This window comes from Hypanus sabinus, unplaced genomic scaffold (genome assembly GCF_030144855.1).
Source record: "Hypanus sabinus isolate sHypSab1 unplaced genomic scaffold, sHypSab1.hap1 scaffold_757, whole genome shotgun sequence".
In the NCBI taxonomy this organism is placed as follows: Eukaryota; Metazoa; Chordata; class Chondrichthyes; order Myliobatiformes; family Dasyatidae; genus Hypanus; species Hypanus sabinus.
In genome coordinates this window covers 149,270-163,020 of record NW_026781608.1, presented here as the reverse complement: position 1 = coordinate 163,020, position 13,751 = coordinate 149,270, and the positions used below count along the sequence as shown (strand labels likewise).

The 13,751-nt window shown below is 45.0% G+C and overlaps 2 protein-coding genes across 2 annotated transcripts in view; one reads left to right on the top strand and one right to left on the bottom strand.

Annotated features, from left to right (window-relative positions):
- LOC132390069 (zinc finger protein 850-like) overlaps window positions 1–13,751 on the bottom strand; it is a 104,580-nt gene that overhangs the window by 31,670 nt on the left and 59,159 nt on the right. The gene's annotated exons all lie outside the window — the stretch shown is intronic.
- The window catches only part of LOC132390072 (gastrula zinc finger protein XlCGF26.1-like), a 29,051-nt gene that overhangs the window by 890 nt on the left and 14,410 nt on the right, over window positions 1–13,751 (top strand). Inside the window, exons 2-3 of the mRNA XM_059962660.1 lie at window positions 4,373–5,747; window positions 10,464–10,469. Of these exons, the coding sequence (XP_059818643.1) occupies window positions 4,781–5,747; window positions 10,464–10,469 (973 nt within the window). The 5' untranslated portion in view covers window positions 4,373–4,780. The remainder of the gene's footprint in view (window positions 1–4,372; window positions 5,748–10,463; window positions 10,470–13,751) is intronic.

Here is a 13,751-nt window from a genome sequence, read left to right as displayed (position 1 = left end):
AAGCTTTGGTGAGAAACTCCTGCATTTCCTGTTACAGGCCTGCTACATAGGTTGTGTGAGAGTGCAGATGAACTCGATCAAACCCAGAGGAGATCAAAGTTCCTATTGACAGTGATTTGCTAGCCGTGAAAATGAATACCTCTCTATATAAAATTCACTGTGCACATCTTGTCACTGGATAAAAAATACACAGTACAAGATTTATCTGCACACTGGTTATTACAAAGTAGAGGGGTATTCGAGGGAAGGAGGGGAGACCTGCAGTGTCCCTGATGCCCTCCCCTACAAGATGTGCATCCAGCTGCAACTTGTAACCCTGCACTTCAATGAGCTGCTTGAAATGGGTGAATTCCATATCATCCAGCAGTTGGAGGGGGTGATAGATATGACATGAAGGGAGGTGAGCTACTCCCAAGGTGCAGGACACAGGAAACTGGGTGAGAGTCAGGAAGGGGAATGAGGTTAAATAGGCATCGCAGAGTACTCTTGTGGCCATTTCACCCAACAACAGGTGGACCACTTCAGAAGCTGTGGGGGGAATTACCTGGCAGAGGAAAGTCAAAAGACTGATAGGGGATTCGTTAGTTAGAGGAACAGAACAAGAGGGGACGAATATCCTAGTGGTAAGACTTGCTAGTGGTAGTGAGCAGGGGAGGGGGTGATGTGGTTAAAATAAGTTGTAGGGGGAATGGGAGCCAGAATGACAGAACAGATAGTGGAGAGGGTGAATTGAATTGACTTTATTAGATACATATTTCATAAACATGAGGAGTAGAAATATTTACCTTACATCATCTAAATGTGCAATGTGTAATTTATAGTAATTTATAATAGATAGTTTGTACATAGGACAGTCAATATAACATCGAAATGCAATTGTATCAGCATGAATTAATCAGTCTGATGGCCTGGTAGAAGATGATGTCCCGAAGCCTGTTGGCCCTTTTGCTGTGGTACCGTGTCCTGGATGATAGCAGCAGGAACAGTTTGTGGTTCTGGTGAATTGGGCCTTTTTGTTGCTGATATTCGTTGGGCCCTTTTTACACACCTGTCTGTGTAAATGTACTGAATCGTGGAAAGTAGATTGTGCAATGTATAATTTCCTTGTTTATATTTAGAGACATTTTTTGGTGTATAAAATGATGAGGGGTATTGAGCATGTGAGTGGCCAGAGGAGTGTTTTTTCCCCCAGGGTTGAAATGGTTAATGCCGAGTTTCCACACTCCAAAGACCCTTTGTCCATCTCCTGAGTTAAGAGAGATGGAAAAATATTTAAGATCTCCCCCATCTGCTTTGGTTCCACACGTGGATTGCCATTCCGGTCTTCCAGAGGACCAACTTTGTGCCTTGCAATCCTTTTGCTCTTAATCTATCACTAGAATCCCTGAGGATTATCCTTCACCTTTTCTGTGTCAGCAACCTCATGCCATCTTTTAGCCATCCTGATTGATTTCTTATGTGTTCTCTTGCATTTCTTATACTCCATAAGAAACTGACTGCCTATCCCTGTTATGCAATTCCATTTTGTGCTTTACCAGGGTCTCAATATCTCGTGCAATCCAAGTTTCCCTACAGTTTCTATCTTTACCTTTTATTCTGACATACCCGCTTACTACTTTCAAAATTTTGCTTTGAAGCCTCCCATTTACCAAGCACACCTTTGCCATAAAGCAGCCTGTCCCAATCCACAGTTGCCAGGTCCTAGTGTTGATTCTAGGTGTTGATCCATGCACTGAACTCATCCACCTTTCCTGCACTGCTCCCTGTATTGAAATATACAGGGCTCAGCATATTCACTGCACCATGCTCAACTTTTTCATTCCTGAAATTTGTCTGAGGCCTGAACAACATCTTTCTCCACAACCCCACCACCATCTGTTCTGTTATTCAGGCTCCCATTCCCCCTGCAACTTTAGTTTAACACTCCTTACCCCCACCTCCCTCCATGCAGATCTATCACCTCTTTGGCTTTCCTCTCCCAGATCAATAAAAAGGAGGTGCATACCAGGTACAGGCAGATAGGAGCAAATGGGGTACTTATGAAATACAGGAAATTCAAGTGAACACTTATGAAAGAAATAAAAGAAGGCATGAGGTTGCCCCAGCAGACAAGGTGAAGGAGAATCCTCAGGGATTCTGCAGATATGTTAAGAGCAAAAAAGATTGCAAGGGAAAAAAAATTAATCCTCTGGAAGATCAAAATGGTAATCCACATGAAGGATAGCCTAGACTTGGGGAGATTTTTTTTGCATCCGTATTTACTCAAGAGATGGACACAGAGTCTAGAGAAGTGAGGCAAAGCCGCATTAACTTCATGGACGCTGTACAGATTACAGAGGTGGAGGGGTTTGCTGTCTTGAGGCAAATTAGTGTGGATCAATCCCCAGGGCCTGACAAGTTGTTCACTTGGACCCTGCGGAAGACAAGTGCAGAAATTATTGGGGTCCAAGCACAGATATTTAAATCATCCTTAGTGACAGGTGAGGTACTGGAGGATTGGAGGACAGACAATGTTGTTCTGCTGTTCAAGAAAGGCTGTAAAATAAACTAGGAAGTTATCCATTGGTGAGCTTGACATCAGAACTGGGAAAGTTATTGGAATGTGGGTGCAGGAACCAAGTATATACTGTAAGTATTTGGATAGATGTGGACTGATAAAGGATAGACAGTATGGCTCTAGCCAATCTTTCAGAGTCTCTCGAGGAAGTTATCAGGGAAGTGGATGAAGGCAAGGCAGTAGATGTTGTCTACATGGACTTTAGCAAGGCACTTGATAAAGTCTCATATGGGAGGTTGGTCAAGAAGGTTCAGTCACTCAGCATTCTAGATGAGACAGTAGATTGGATGAGACACTGTCTTTGGGAGAAGCCACAGTGTAGTAGCAGATGGTTGCCTCTATAACTGTAATCCTGTGATTAGTTGTGTGCCAAAGGGATCAGTGCTGGATCTGTTGTTGTTTGTCATCTATATCTGTAATCTGGATGATAGTGTGGTTAACTGAATCAGAAAATTTGTGGATGACAACAAGACTGGGGGTTTAGCAGCTGCAAGAAGACTTTCATGGCTTGCAGTGTGATCTGGGCCAGGTGGGAAAATGGTTTGAGAAATGGAAAATGGAATTTAATGCAGACCAGTGTGAGTCGTGGCACTTTGGTCTGACCTACCAAGGGAGGTCTTTCACAGTGACTGGTCGGGCACGGAGGAGTGTTGTAGAAGAAAGGGACCTGGGAATACAAGTCCTTAATTCACTGAAAGTGGTATCACAGTTAGATAGGGATGGAAGGAAATATTTTAGCCCATTGCCCTTCATGAACCACAGTAGTGACAACAATAGATGGATGTTATGTTGACTTGTAGAAGACATTGGTGAGGCCTTATTTGGAGTATTATGTGCAGTTTTGGTCACCTACCTACAGGAAAGATGTAAAAGAAGTTCAGAGATTTCAGAGAAAATACACAAGGATGTTGCCATGTCTGGAGGACTTGGATTATAAGGAAAGATTGAACAAATCAGGGCATTATTCTTGGGAATGTAGAAGATTGAGGGGAGATTTGATTGTGATAGAGAGGCACACATAGTGTTAATGCAAGCTGGCTTTCTCCACTGAGATTGGGTGGGACTACAACCAGAGGCCATGGGTTATGGGTGAAAGGTGAAATGTTAAGGGGAGCATGAGAGGAACTTCTTCACATAGAGGGTCATCCGGCTGTGGAATGAGCAGCCAGCACAAGTGGTGCATGCGAGCTCGATTTTAACGTTTAAGAGGTTTGTGTAGATACCTGGATGGTAGGGGTGTGGGAGTGGGCTGTTTAAATAGTTCAGCACAAACTAGATGGCCCAAAGGGCCTGTTTCTGTGTTGAAATTTTCTATGATTGCGACAAGAACCTGAAATAATACAAAAATTCACTCTAAGTCCTTTTAACAGATGTGCGGCCAACCAGTCATTTCAGCAGGAATTTTTTAAATGGCGTTAAAATTGTGGCATTTTGTTAATAATACACAAGAGAAGATCCCAGCTGCATGTCAAGAAAGACAATTTGCATGAGAGTGTTTCAGTCACTGTGGGACAAGGAACACGTGCCGCTCAGCAGGAGCCAGGAATAATACCAATGGAGGGAGTCAAAATGAGCCAGGTCACAGATTGGAGACGACAGAAATGCTCCATTGTTATTGAGACAGGAAGAGTATCAGGGAATTGATGGTCATTCCAGGTTCCAGCACTCTACCCAGTCAGGAGATGATTTCTCTGTCCAACTTAGGGTGAACCTCACTGTAACCGTGTGATACCAGATCAAACCTTGGCAACTCAAGTAATCTCATCTGAAATGTTGTCCTAAACCCATTGATGGATTTTGTAAATTTTTTTACAGGTTAAAAATGAGAAGGAATTCATCTCCAGGAAGCTCAAACACGACACGCCAGTTTTGTTGTCTCTGCCTAGATACTTAAGAACTGGAGCAAGGGATCCAATTGTCCACCCTTCCTGCTCAGACTGTGGGGAGGAATTCACTCGGTGATTTTGACCAACTGGCACGCCCATCATTTTACACAGGAAAAAGGACATTCACCTGCCCAGACAGTGGGAATGGATTCACTCGGTTATCTCAACTAAAGGTACATCAGCAAGTTCACACTGGACAAGGCCATTCACCTGTTCTGTGTGTGAGAAGGGGTTCAGTCGGTCATCCCACCTGTGGACACACCAATCAGTTCACACCGGGCAGAGGCTGGTCTTCTGCTGAACTTCTGGGTAAGGATTCACTCTGTCATCTGACCTAATGGCTCACCAGCGAGTTCACACTGGGGAGCGGCCGTTCACCTGCTCAGTCTGTGGGAAAGGATTCACTCTGTCATCCACCCTACTGGTACATCAGCGAATTCACACTGGGGAGAAGCTGTTCACCTGCTCAGACTGTGGAAAGGGATTCACACTGTCATCCCGCCTACTGGTACATCAGCAAATTCACACTGAGGAGAAGCCGTTCACCTGCTCAGTCTGTGAGAAGAGATTTACTCAGTTATCCAACCTACAGAGTCACCAGCGAGTTCACACTGGGGAGAAGCCATTCACCTGCTCAGTCTGTGGGAAAGGATTCACTCTGTCATCCACCCTACAGAGACACCAGCGAGTTCACACTGAGGTGAAGCCATTCACCTGCTCAGTCTGTGGGAAAGGATTCACTCTGTCATCCACCCTACAGAGTCACCAGCGAGTTCACACTGGGGAGAAGCCTTTCACCTGCTCAGTCTGTGGGAAAGGATTCACTCTGTCATCCAACCTACAGAGACACCAGCGAGTTCACACTGAGGTGAAGCCATTCACCTGCTCAGTCTGTGGGAAAGGATTCACTCAGTCATCCAACCTACAGAGACACCAGCGAGTTCACACTGGGGAGAAGCCATTCACCTGCTCAGTCTGTGGAAAAGGATTCACTGTGTCATCCATCCTACTGGTACATCAGCGAATTCACACTGGGGAGAAGCTGTTCACCTGCTCAGACTGTGGGAAGAGATTCACTGACTCTTCCACCCTACGGAGACACCAGCGAGTTCACACTGGGGAGAAGCCGTTCACCTGCTCAGAATGTGGGAAGCGATTCACTCGGTCATCCGACCTACAGAGACACCAGCGAGTTCACAGTGGGGAGATGCCGTTCACCTGCTCAGTGTGTGGGAAAGGATTCACTGACTCTTCCACCCTGCAGAGACACCAGCGACTTCACACTGGGGAGAAGCCGTTCACCTGCTTATTCTGTCGGAAGAGATTCACTCAGTCATCCACCCTACAGAGTCATCAGCGAGTTCACACTAGAGAGAGGCTCAGAATGTGGGAAAGGATTCACTCAGTCATCCCACCTCTTGGCACACCAGTCAGTTCACAGTAAGGAGAGGCCATTGTTATGAATCCTTTGGTTTTGTTTGCTGTAGACTGTCATTTTAAGAGAGAGAGAGAGAGAAATTAAGAAAGTGAATCAGTCTGACTTGCAGCTTGTTTACATCGCTCGCAGCTTGTTTAGTTTTAACTGAGGACACAGACACTCAGAGTCAGACGGAGACAAAGGAGGAAAAATGGAAGGATCAAAACCAGGGAACTAGTAGCCAAGGATCACTGTTTGGAACTTTCCTTCACTCACAAGGGTGGGCTAATTATCGATTCACCGTACATCGAATGTGTGGTTGTCACCTCATTTGATCCACAGGAGTGGATCTGATTTGCGATATCCTGTGGAGACGACTTATGTGTTAAGCCTTGCCTGGCTGTGGCGTGGTCATTCATTTGATGATACCACTTATGACAATTCACTTTAGGTGATAATTCGTATGTACATTTGTAAAGATGATGGATAAAATCTAGAGCGACTGTTCTCTCTTTTTACCACCATGGAACCTGTGGAATACAACATAATTGCCTTCTCTCAACATTTACCCTGGATTACAAAAATATCTCTCTCACATCACCTATTCTGTGAATGAATTGAACTTTAATACTTTAACATCTCCAGACTCCAAGCCTTGTTTCCCCTGAGCTCAGAAGTTTGGGAGTTATATTTACACACATACATACACATAACACTCATGAGGAAATCTGCAGATGCTGGAAATACAAACACAAAAAAAATGCTGATAGAACACAGCAGGCCAGGCAGGGAGAAGGGAGAAGCACTGTCGACGTTGTGGGCCGAGACCCTTCGACAGTACTAACTGAAATATAGTAAGAGATTTGAAAGTAATGAGGGGAGGGTGAAATGCAAATGATAGGAGAAGACCTGAGGGGGTGGGGGTGAAGCTGAGAGCTGGAAAGGTGATTGGCGAAAGTGATACAGAGCTGGTGAAGGGAAAGGATCATGGGAAGGGAGGCCTTGGGAGAAAGAAAAGGGTGGGGGTGTAAGTACCAGAGTGAGGGGGAGAACAGGTAAACAACTAAATATGTCAGGGATGGGGTAAGAAGGGGAGGACGGGCATTAACAGAAGTTAGAGAAGTCAGTGTTCATGCCATCATGTTGGAGGCTACTCGGCCGGTATATAAGGTGTTGTTCCTCCAACCTGAGTTTGGATTCATTTTGACAATAGAGGAGGCCATGGATAGACATATCAGCATGGGAATGGGATGTGGAATTAAAATGTGTGGCCACTGGGAGTAGTCTTTTGCTGTTGGTTCATTTCTAAAGCATTATGGTTTGTAACAAAATGGGGCTGTGTCTGGGATATGACAAATTTAAGGATTGATTAATTATCAATTTCATTGGGGAAATCCCTTTTGATTTACTTGTGTGTGGAAAACCAGCAGCAATGGATGTTGATAGATATCTGGAAGTGTGAACCTCTCAGGCATTAGAGGACACCAGAAAGATTGAGTTGTTGAGTATTGCTAGAACGTTAATACTTGCTAAGGTGAAATTGACAATGAGGAGGGCACAGATGCAGAAGATAATAGCTGAGCATTATGAATCTGAGGATGTGTTTAAAGTGAAGGAGTTGGAGGTGTTTCCTGAATGTAAACCTCGTGAGCTTGAGCTCCAATAGAAGTTAGAAATATTAAAGATGGAGGCTCCGGAAAGGCAGATGCAGTTTCAGGCTAAAGAGGCAGAAAAGCAGACAGAAAATTCTCTTACAAAGTGTACTTAAGGGGAAGGCTTAGCAACCCTATTCTGCTTTGACAGTTGCTGAAGCAGCTTATTATTTACTTATTTATGCTGCCCCAATCATCGCCACTGGGCTATAAATGTGCAGGAGCTGTGTGTGGTTCAGTGTTTTGCTCAAGGACACACAAGCTGCCTCGGCTGAGGCTCGAACTCATGACCTTCAGATCGCTAGTTCAACACCTTAACCACATGGCCACGCATTATGACCACATATTATGACGTAGTGAAACAGGCTGTGCTCAAAGCTTACGAGTTGGTCCCAGAAGCAGACAGGCAAAAGTTTAGAAATTTGAAGAAATCTGTGAACCAGATATACGGAATTTGCTTATGAGAAATTTGTGTCTATTGACCACTGGTGCACATCTGAACATGTAAATGATGATTTTAACAGCTTGAGAGATTTGGTTTTAATTGAAGAATTCCAAAGGTGCGTCCCTGATGACATAAAGACGTATTTAGATGGAAATGATGCTGCCACTCCGCAGGAATCTGCTGGATTAGCAGATCAGTTTGCTTTAATTCATGAAGTTATGTTTACCCTGAATAAGAGTTTCCAAAAGGCACTTGTCAAGTTGTGGGTAAACCTAATGAGCTCACCCCAGTGGCCTGTACCTGCATTCGGTGAACCCTTTTCCAAAGTTATAGTGGATTGTGTTGGCCCATTGCCAAAGTCTAAAGCTGGCCATCAGTATCTGCTAACTATTATGTGTACTACATCCAGATTCCCAGAGGCAATGCCTCTCAGAAATATTAAAGCTAAAACTGTGGTGAAGGCTCTTACCAAGATTTTCACTTTATTCGATTTGTCTAAAGAAATACAGTCTGATCAAGGATGTATTTGTATATCTGCATTATTCAAGCAGGTAGTTTATGAATTGGGAGCAAAACAGATTGCATCATTTGCATACCATCCGGAACCAGAAGGGGCTTTAGAAAGATTTCATTCTACCCTCAAAACAATGATTAAGACATATTGTGTTGAAAATGGAAAAGACTGGGATGAAGGGATACTTTTGCTTTTGTCCAGATGAAGGAATACATTTGATTTTGTCCACAGAAAGAGAGTCAGTACAGGAATCACTGGGCTTTACTCCATTTGAACTTGTATTTGGTCGCAGAGTGACCTTTGACCTTGTTAAAAGGAACCGTGGATTGATGGGGATGTACATGTTAACTCGTTAGACTATGTTTTGAAGTTCAAAAATAAACTACACCAAGCCTGTAGTCTAGCGAGACAAAACTTAAAGATTTCTCAAAACAAAATGAAGTGTTGGTTTGATAACAGGGCTCGCGAAAGAAAATACCAGGTGGGAGATAAGGTGCTTGCCTTATGTTGACGAATCCACTTCAGGCGAAATTCAATAGACCGTATGAGATAGTCTCTCAAATTAATAATGTGAATTCTGTTATTAAAACACCCGACTGACGTAAACTAACACAGGTGGTGCACATAAATATGATAAAGCCTTTTTTGACAAGCAGGCACCATCTGTGAGTATTGTTGTCAAAACAAATGAATCTGGTAACCCTGAGAATGAAACAATTGACTCGTCTGAGACTTTTCACAAGCCAAACATGGTCCCAGTTAGGCTAATGAACTCGGTTGTTCTAGAAAACATTGATAACGAGTTGGCTCATCTGCAGCCAAAGCAACAACAACAGCTGAAGGAATTAATTCTGAAGTACAAAGATTTATTTCCCGATGTTCCCAAGCAAACCACGGTCGCAGTACATGATGTAGATGTTGGTCAAGCCAAACCGATTAAACAACACCCACTTCGCATGAACGTCGAAAAGTGTAAATTGGCTGACCAGGGAATTGAGTATATGCTGGAGAATGGTATTATTAGGCCTTCAAAATGAGATTGGAGTCACTCTGCATTATTGTGCCCAAACATGATGGTAGTGTTAGATTTTGCACTGATTGTAGAAAGGTAAATGCAGTAACAAAAACTGATGCCTATCCTATCCCTAGGGTGGATGATTGCATCGATAAGGTTGGAATGGCTAATATCTTACAAAGATTGATCTGTTGAAAGGGTATTGGTGTGTTCCATTGACGGACAGAGGTAGAGACATTTCTGTGTTTGTGACAGCATCTGGGTTGTATGAATACAATGTTTTGCCTTTTGGAAGGAAAAATGCTCCAGGAGCATCCCAGAGAATGATTGATTTTGTAATTCGAGGGTGAGAACACACAGATACCTATATTGATGACTTAGTTACAGGGAGTGGCACTTGGGAAGAGCATATCTCTGCAGTAGAAAAGCTGTTTGACAGGCTTTCCCAGGACAACCTTACAGTTAACTTGGCTAAGAGTGAATTTGGCCATGCCAGTGTGACCTGTCTTGGCTATGTTGTAGGTCAAAGGAAGTTGGCTCCTGTTCGGGCAAAAGTCCAGGCAATTTCTCAAGTTCCTATTCTGACTGCAAAGAAGGCTGTTAGAAGGTTTCTGGGAATGGATGGATATTACCGTAAGAACTCTGCTGCTATCGCTCTTCCTCTGACCAATCTCCTGAAGAAGGGTGAAAAGTTTGTTTGGACCGAGCCTTGTCAGAAGGCATTTGATTGATTGTTATCAGTATTTCAGATTAGGCCAATCAATGTAGTGCTGTCAGCAAATTTAATTATCAGATTGGAGCTGTGGGTGGCAACACAAGTCATGGGTGCACAGAGAGTAAAGGAGGGCGCCAAAGAGACAGCCCTGTGGGGTATGTGTGCTGAGGGTCAGAGAGACAGAGGAGATGGAGCCTACTCTTACCACCTGCCGGTAATCTGACAGGAAGTCCAGGATCCAGCTACACAAGGCAGGGTGAAGGCCGAGGTCTCTGAGCTCCTTGTCGACACTTCACGCCTTCGTCTAGCTACTGCTCTGCCCATGACTGCAAGGAACTGCAGAGAACATCAGAGAAACAAGCCTCCCCTCCATGGACTCTTCCTATACTTCCCCTGCCTCGGAAAAACAGGCCACGGACTCAAAGATCCGCACAACCACAGACATTCTTGCTGCAAACCTGCTATCCCATTGGGAAGAGATACAAAAGCCTTAAAGTGCGTAACACCAGGCTGAAGGACGGCTTCCTGTCTGCAGTTATAAGCCAAATGAATGATAAAATGGACTCAACCTCACAATGTAACTGGACGTGACCCTGCACCATATGTCTATCTGCACCGCACTTTCTCTGCAGCCATAATGCTTTGTTACAGTGATTTTTTTGATGTATATCAGCTCAATGTACTGTTGAAATGTATCCATCTGTCTGGATGGTACATCAGGCAAGATTTTCACTGTAGCTCAGTACATGATGATAATAAACAAATTTCCCATTTTAATTGTGTGGAAATATTAGACAGACTGAGCTTCTGCTCTGGAACCACAGAAGGAAACTGAACTGTTGTCATTTCTGTGGAAAGCAAATATATGGAAAATACTTCAATCTCACATTACGATCTGCGGTAACTGGGATCAGGTAACCGGTGGTTGGTCTCCCATATCAATATCAGAATCAGGTTTAATAGCACCGGCATGTGTCATGAAATTTGTTGTCCCTGCGGTAGCAGCAGAACCTAATTGATAACAATAGTTTTGAAAAATTGTGATTTAAAATAAGAATATACATATATATAGTACAAAAATAGAGAAAAAAGTAATAAGCTATTTTAATTGTGTGGAGCAATTTGACTGACTGGGTGTTGCTTTGGAAATTCTGAAGTGAAGCTGAACTAAACTTTACACATTTATGAGAAGCTCAGAGAAATACAAATGGCTAAATTCTCACATAAACGGGTCAGACACCCAGAAACATCGGCAGCACTTCAGCACCTCAAAACAGTGAATGAAACATGCAGAAACTATTGCAGAGAAAAAAGACATTGTCCACCCACAACGAGAGGACGTGACAGATCCGGATCTCACTGCCTTGTCTGAACGGGGAAAGATGAAGCTACACGGACACATAGAACAGTGACCCGCAGATGCTGCAGATCTGCAGAAATATGTGAACAGGAACCGGGATCAGGTGACGGGTGGAGGGTCTCCCTCCTGAACTGTTGACTCTGCTCCTCGCCCCTCACATGCTGCCCGACCCATCCACCGCATTCCCCACATTATTCCATATTTACCCCAGATACATGATTATTTTTCCACACCATATCTTCCCCGATCCTTTTCCCTCCACGTCCAGGTCACAGAGTCACCGGCTCAATTCCCATCCAGGTCCAAAACATAATTCAGACGCAAAAAGGAAATGTTCACGTTTCATTTAAATCAGTTTTGTGTTTCTAAACACTAATTTCTATTCACATTCCTCCAGAGCCTTGCTGGACAGGAACACTGAAACATCAAGTGAGAAACAGCAGGAGGCAATTCAGCCCCTCTAACCATCAGCAAGATGGCGGCTGCTCACCCATCTCAGCCATGTGTTTCTGCCCGATCCTCATTTCCTCGATCCCTTCGGTCTCCACACATCTGTTTTACGTGCGGACAATCACTGAGTCTTCACCGCACTCTGTGGTGGGGATTTATAAACATTCACCACCCTCGGAATGGAGACATTTCCCCTCATTTCAGTCCCGCACAGTCTATCCCTGTTTCAGAGACTGAGATCCCTGGTTCAACCGGTAATGATGTTGTGCATTTCAGTGTGTTCACCTCTCAGTCATCGATTCTCTAAAAGAAAGGGTTATCACATTTGATCTTTCTCCATATGATGACCCCACCACCCCAGGGATCAGTCTGGTGTATCTTCATTGCACTCTCTCTAACAAATACTCTCTAACCTCTTTGTTAATCCTCTATAGAATTAATTACCATCTTCTGCAGCCCCGTGTTGCCCCGATCACTCACCTCCCACCCGTCACTATTTCCACCTTCCCACCTCCCCCCTCACCTGGATCCACCTCTCACTCCCCGGCTCTTGCCCCATCCCCACCCCTCACCTCCTTTCTCTGACTATTTCCCGTCCACTCTCAGTCCAGACGGAGGGTCTCGGCCCGAAACGTTGACGGTCCATTTCCCTCCACAGATGCTGCCCGACCCACTGAGTACCTCCAGCAGTTTGTTCTTTGGTCTGTTCAACCCGTGTTAGTATGGGGAGCGGGATTTTACATCATATTCCAGGTTCAATCTCAACAAAGCACAGATAATTATCACTTTACCCGGACCATTGGCCCCGCTTGCAGGGCAACAGTCTGCCGGTGTTTGCCCCCAATGTGGTGAATCCCTCTGCTCGACACCACCGTGGGCTCAGACATTTCCACAGATGAGCCCCTCCTGTCCCCACCGGGACAAACATCCTGTCCGCCCCCTCTCTCAGCATCTTCATCCTTTCAATACAATCCCTCCCTCCCCGGGGAACCGGCATCAAACCGACGGGCCGAGCGGTCTCCTCCTACCTCTCAGCGATACATCAGACTCCGGCCGCGGGAGACGCTTCACAAACGCCCCAACTTCCCTCGGAGGGAAATGGAAATAAATCAGAAAGCGGACATTTACTTTGAGGTTTTCTCCGCTCTGAGGAGGCGGTTGGCGCTTGAGCGGGAGACGTACTCAGCGGGGTAACGCCCACTCGGCTTGTCCGCCTCCGTGACTGGTTGTAACCAGTGATTGACATCGCTTCGCACCAATGGGAATAACGTAGCTCCTGATTCCTCTGTTGACAGCGATGGGGGAATGGGCTGGTCACGTGATTATTAGCCCAGCCGTTGTACCGATGAAGCTCGTGGGTGACGTAAGACACCGCGCACGTGAGGGCAGATCCCGGTGTGGGGAGCCCATGTGTGACGTCAGGCGCGTGGGGGGTAGGAGCTGTGTGACGTCACCTGTGGGAGAGCGCAGGCATTTAAAAGCAGTGGGACAACAACATTAATCACGGGTTTCATCACTGAATCCAGGGTTGTGGGATGTAAAGTCCCTTGTTATGTGTCCGGCTGTGCCGTGTTGTTGGTGGAGTGGGCAGCGTGGTGTTTGTCTCGATTCGGGTCACAACACCAGAATTGCCAGCGGGGTCCACACACAGTGTATTAGTCAACAGAAAACCTTTCGTCCCTGCAGTCTTTGTCTCCTGGTAAACTCAACACCCTGACAGTGTGGACCATAGATACCCCT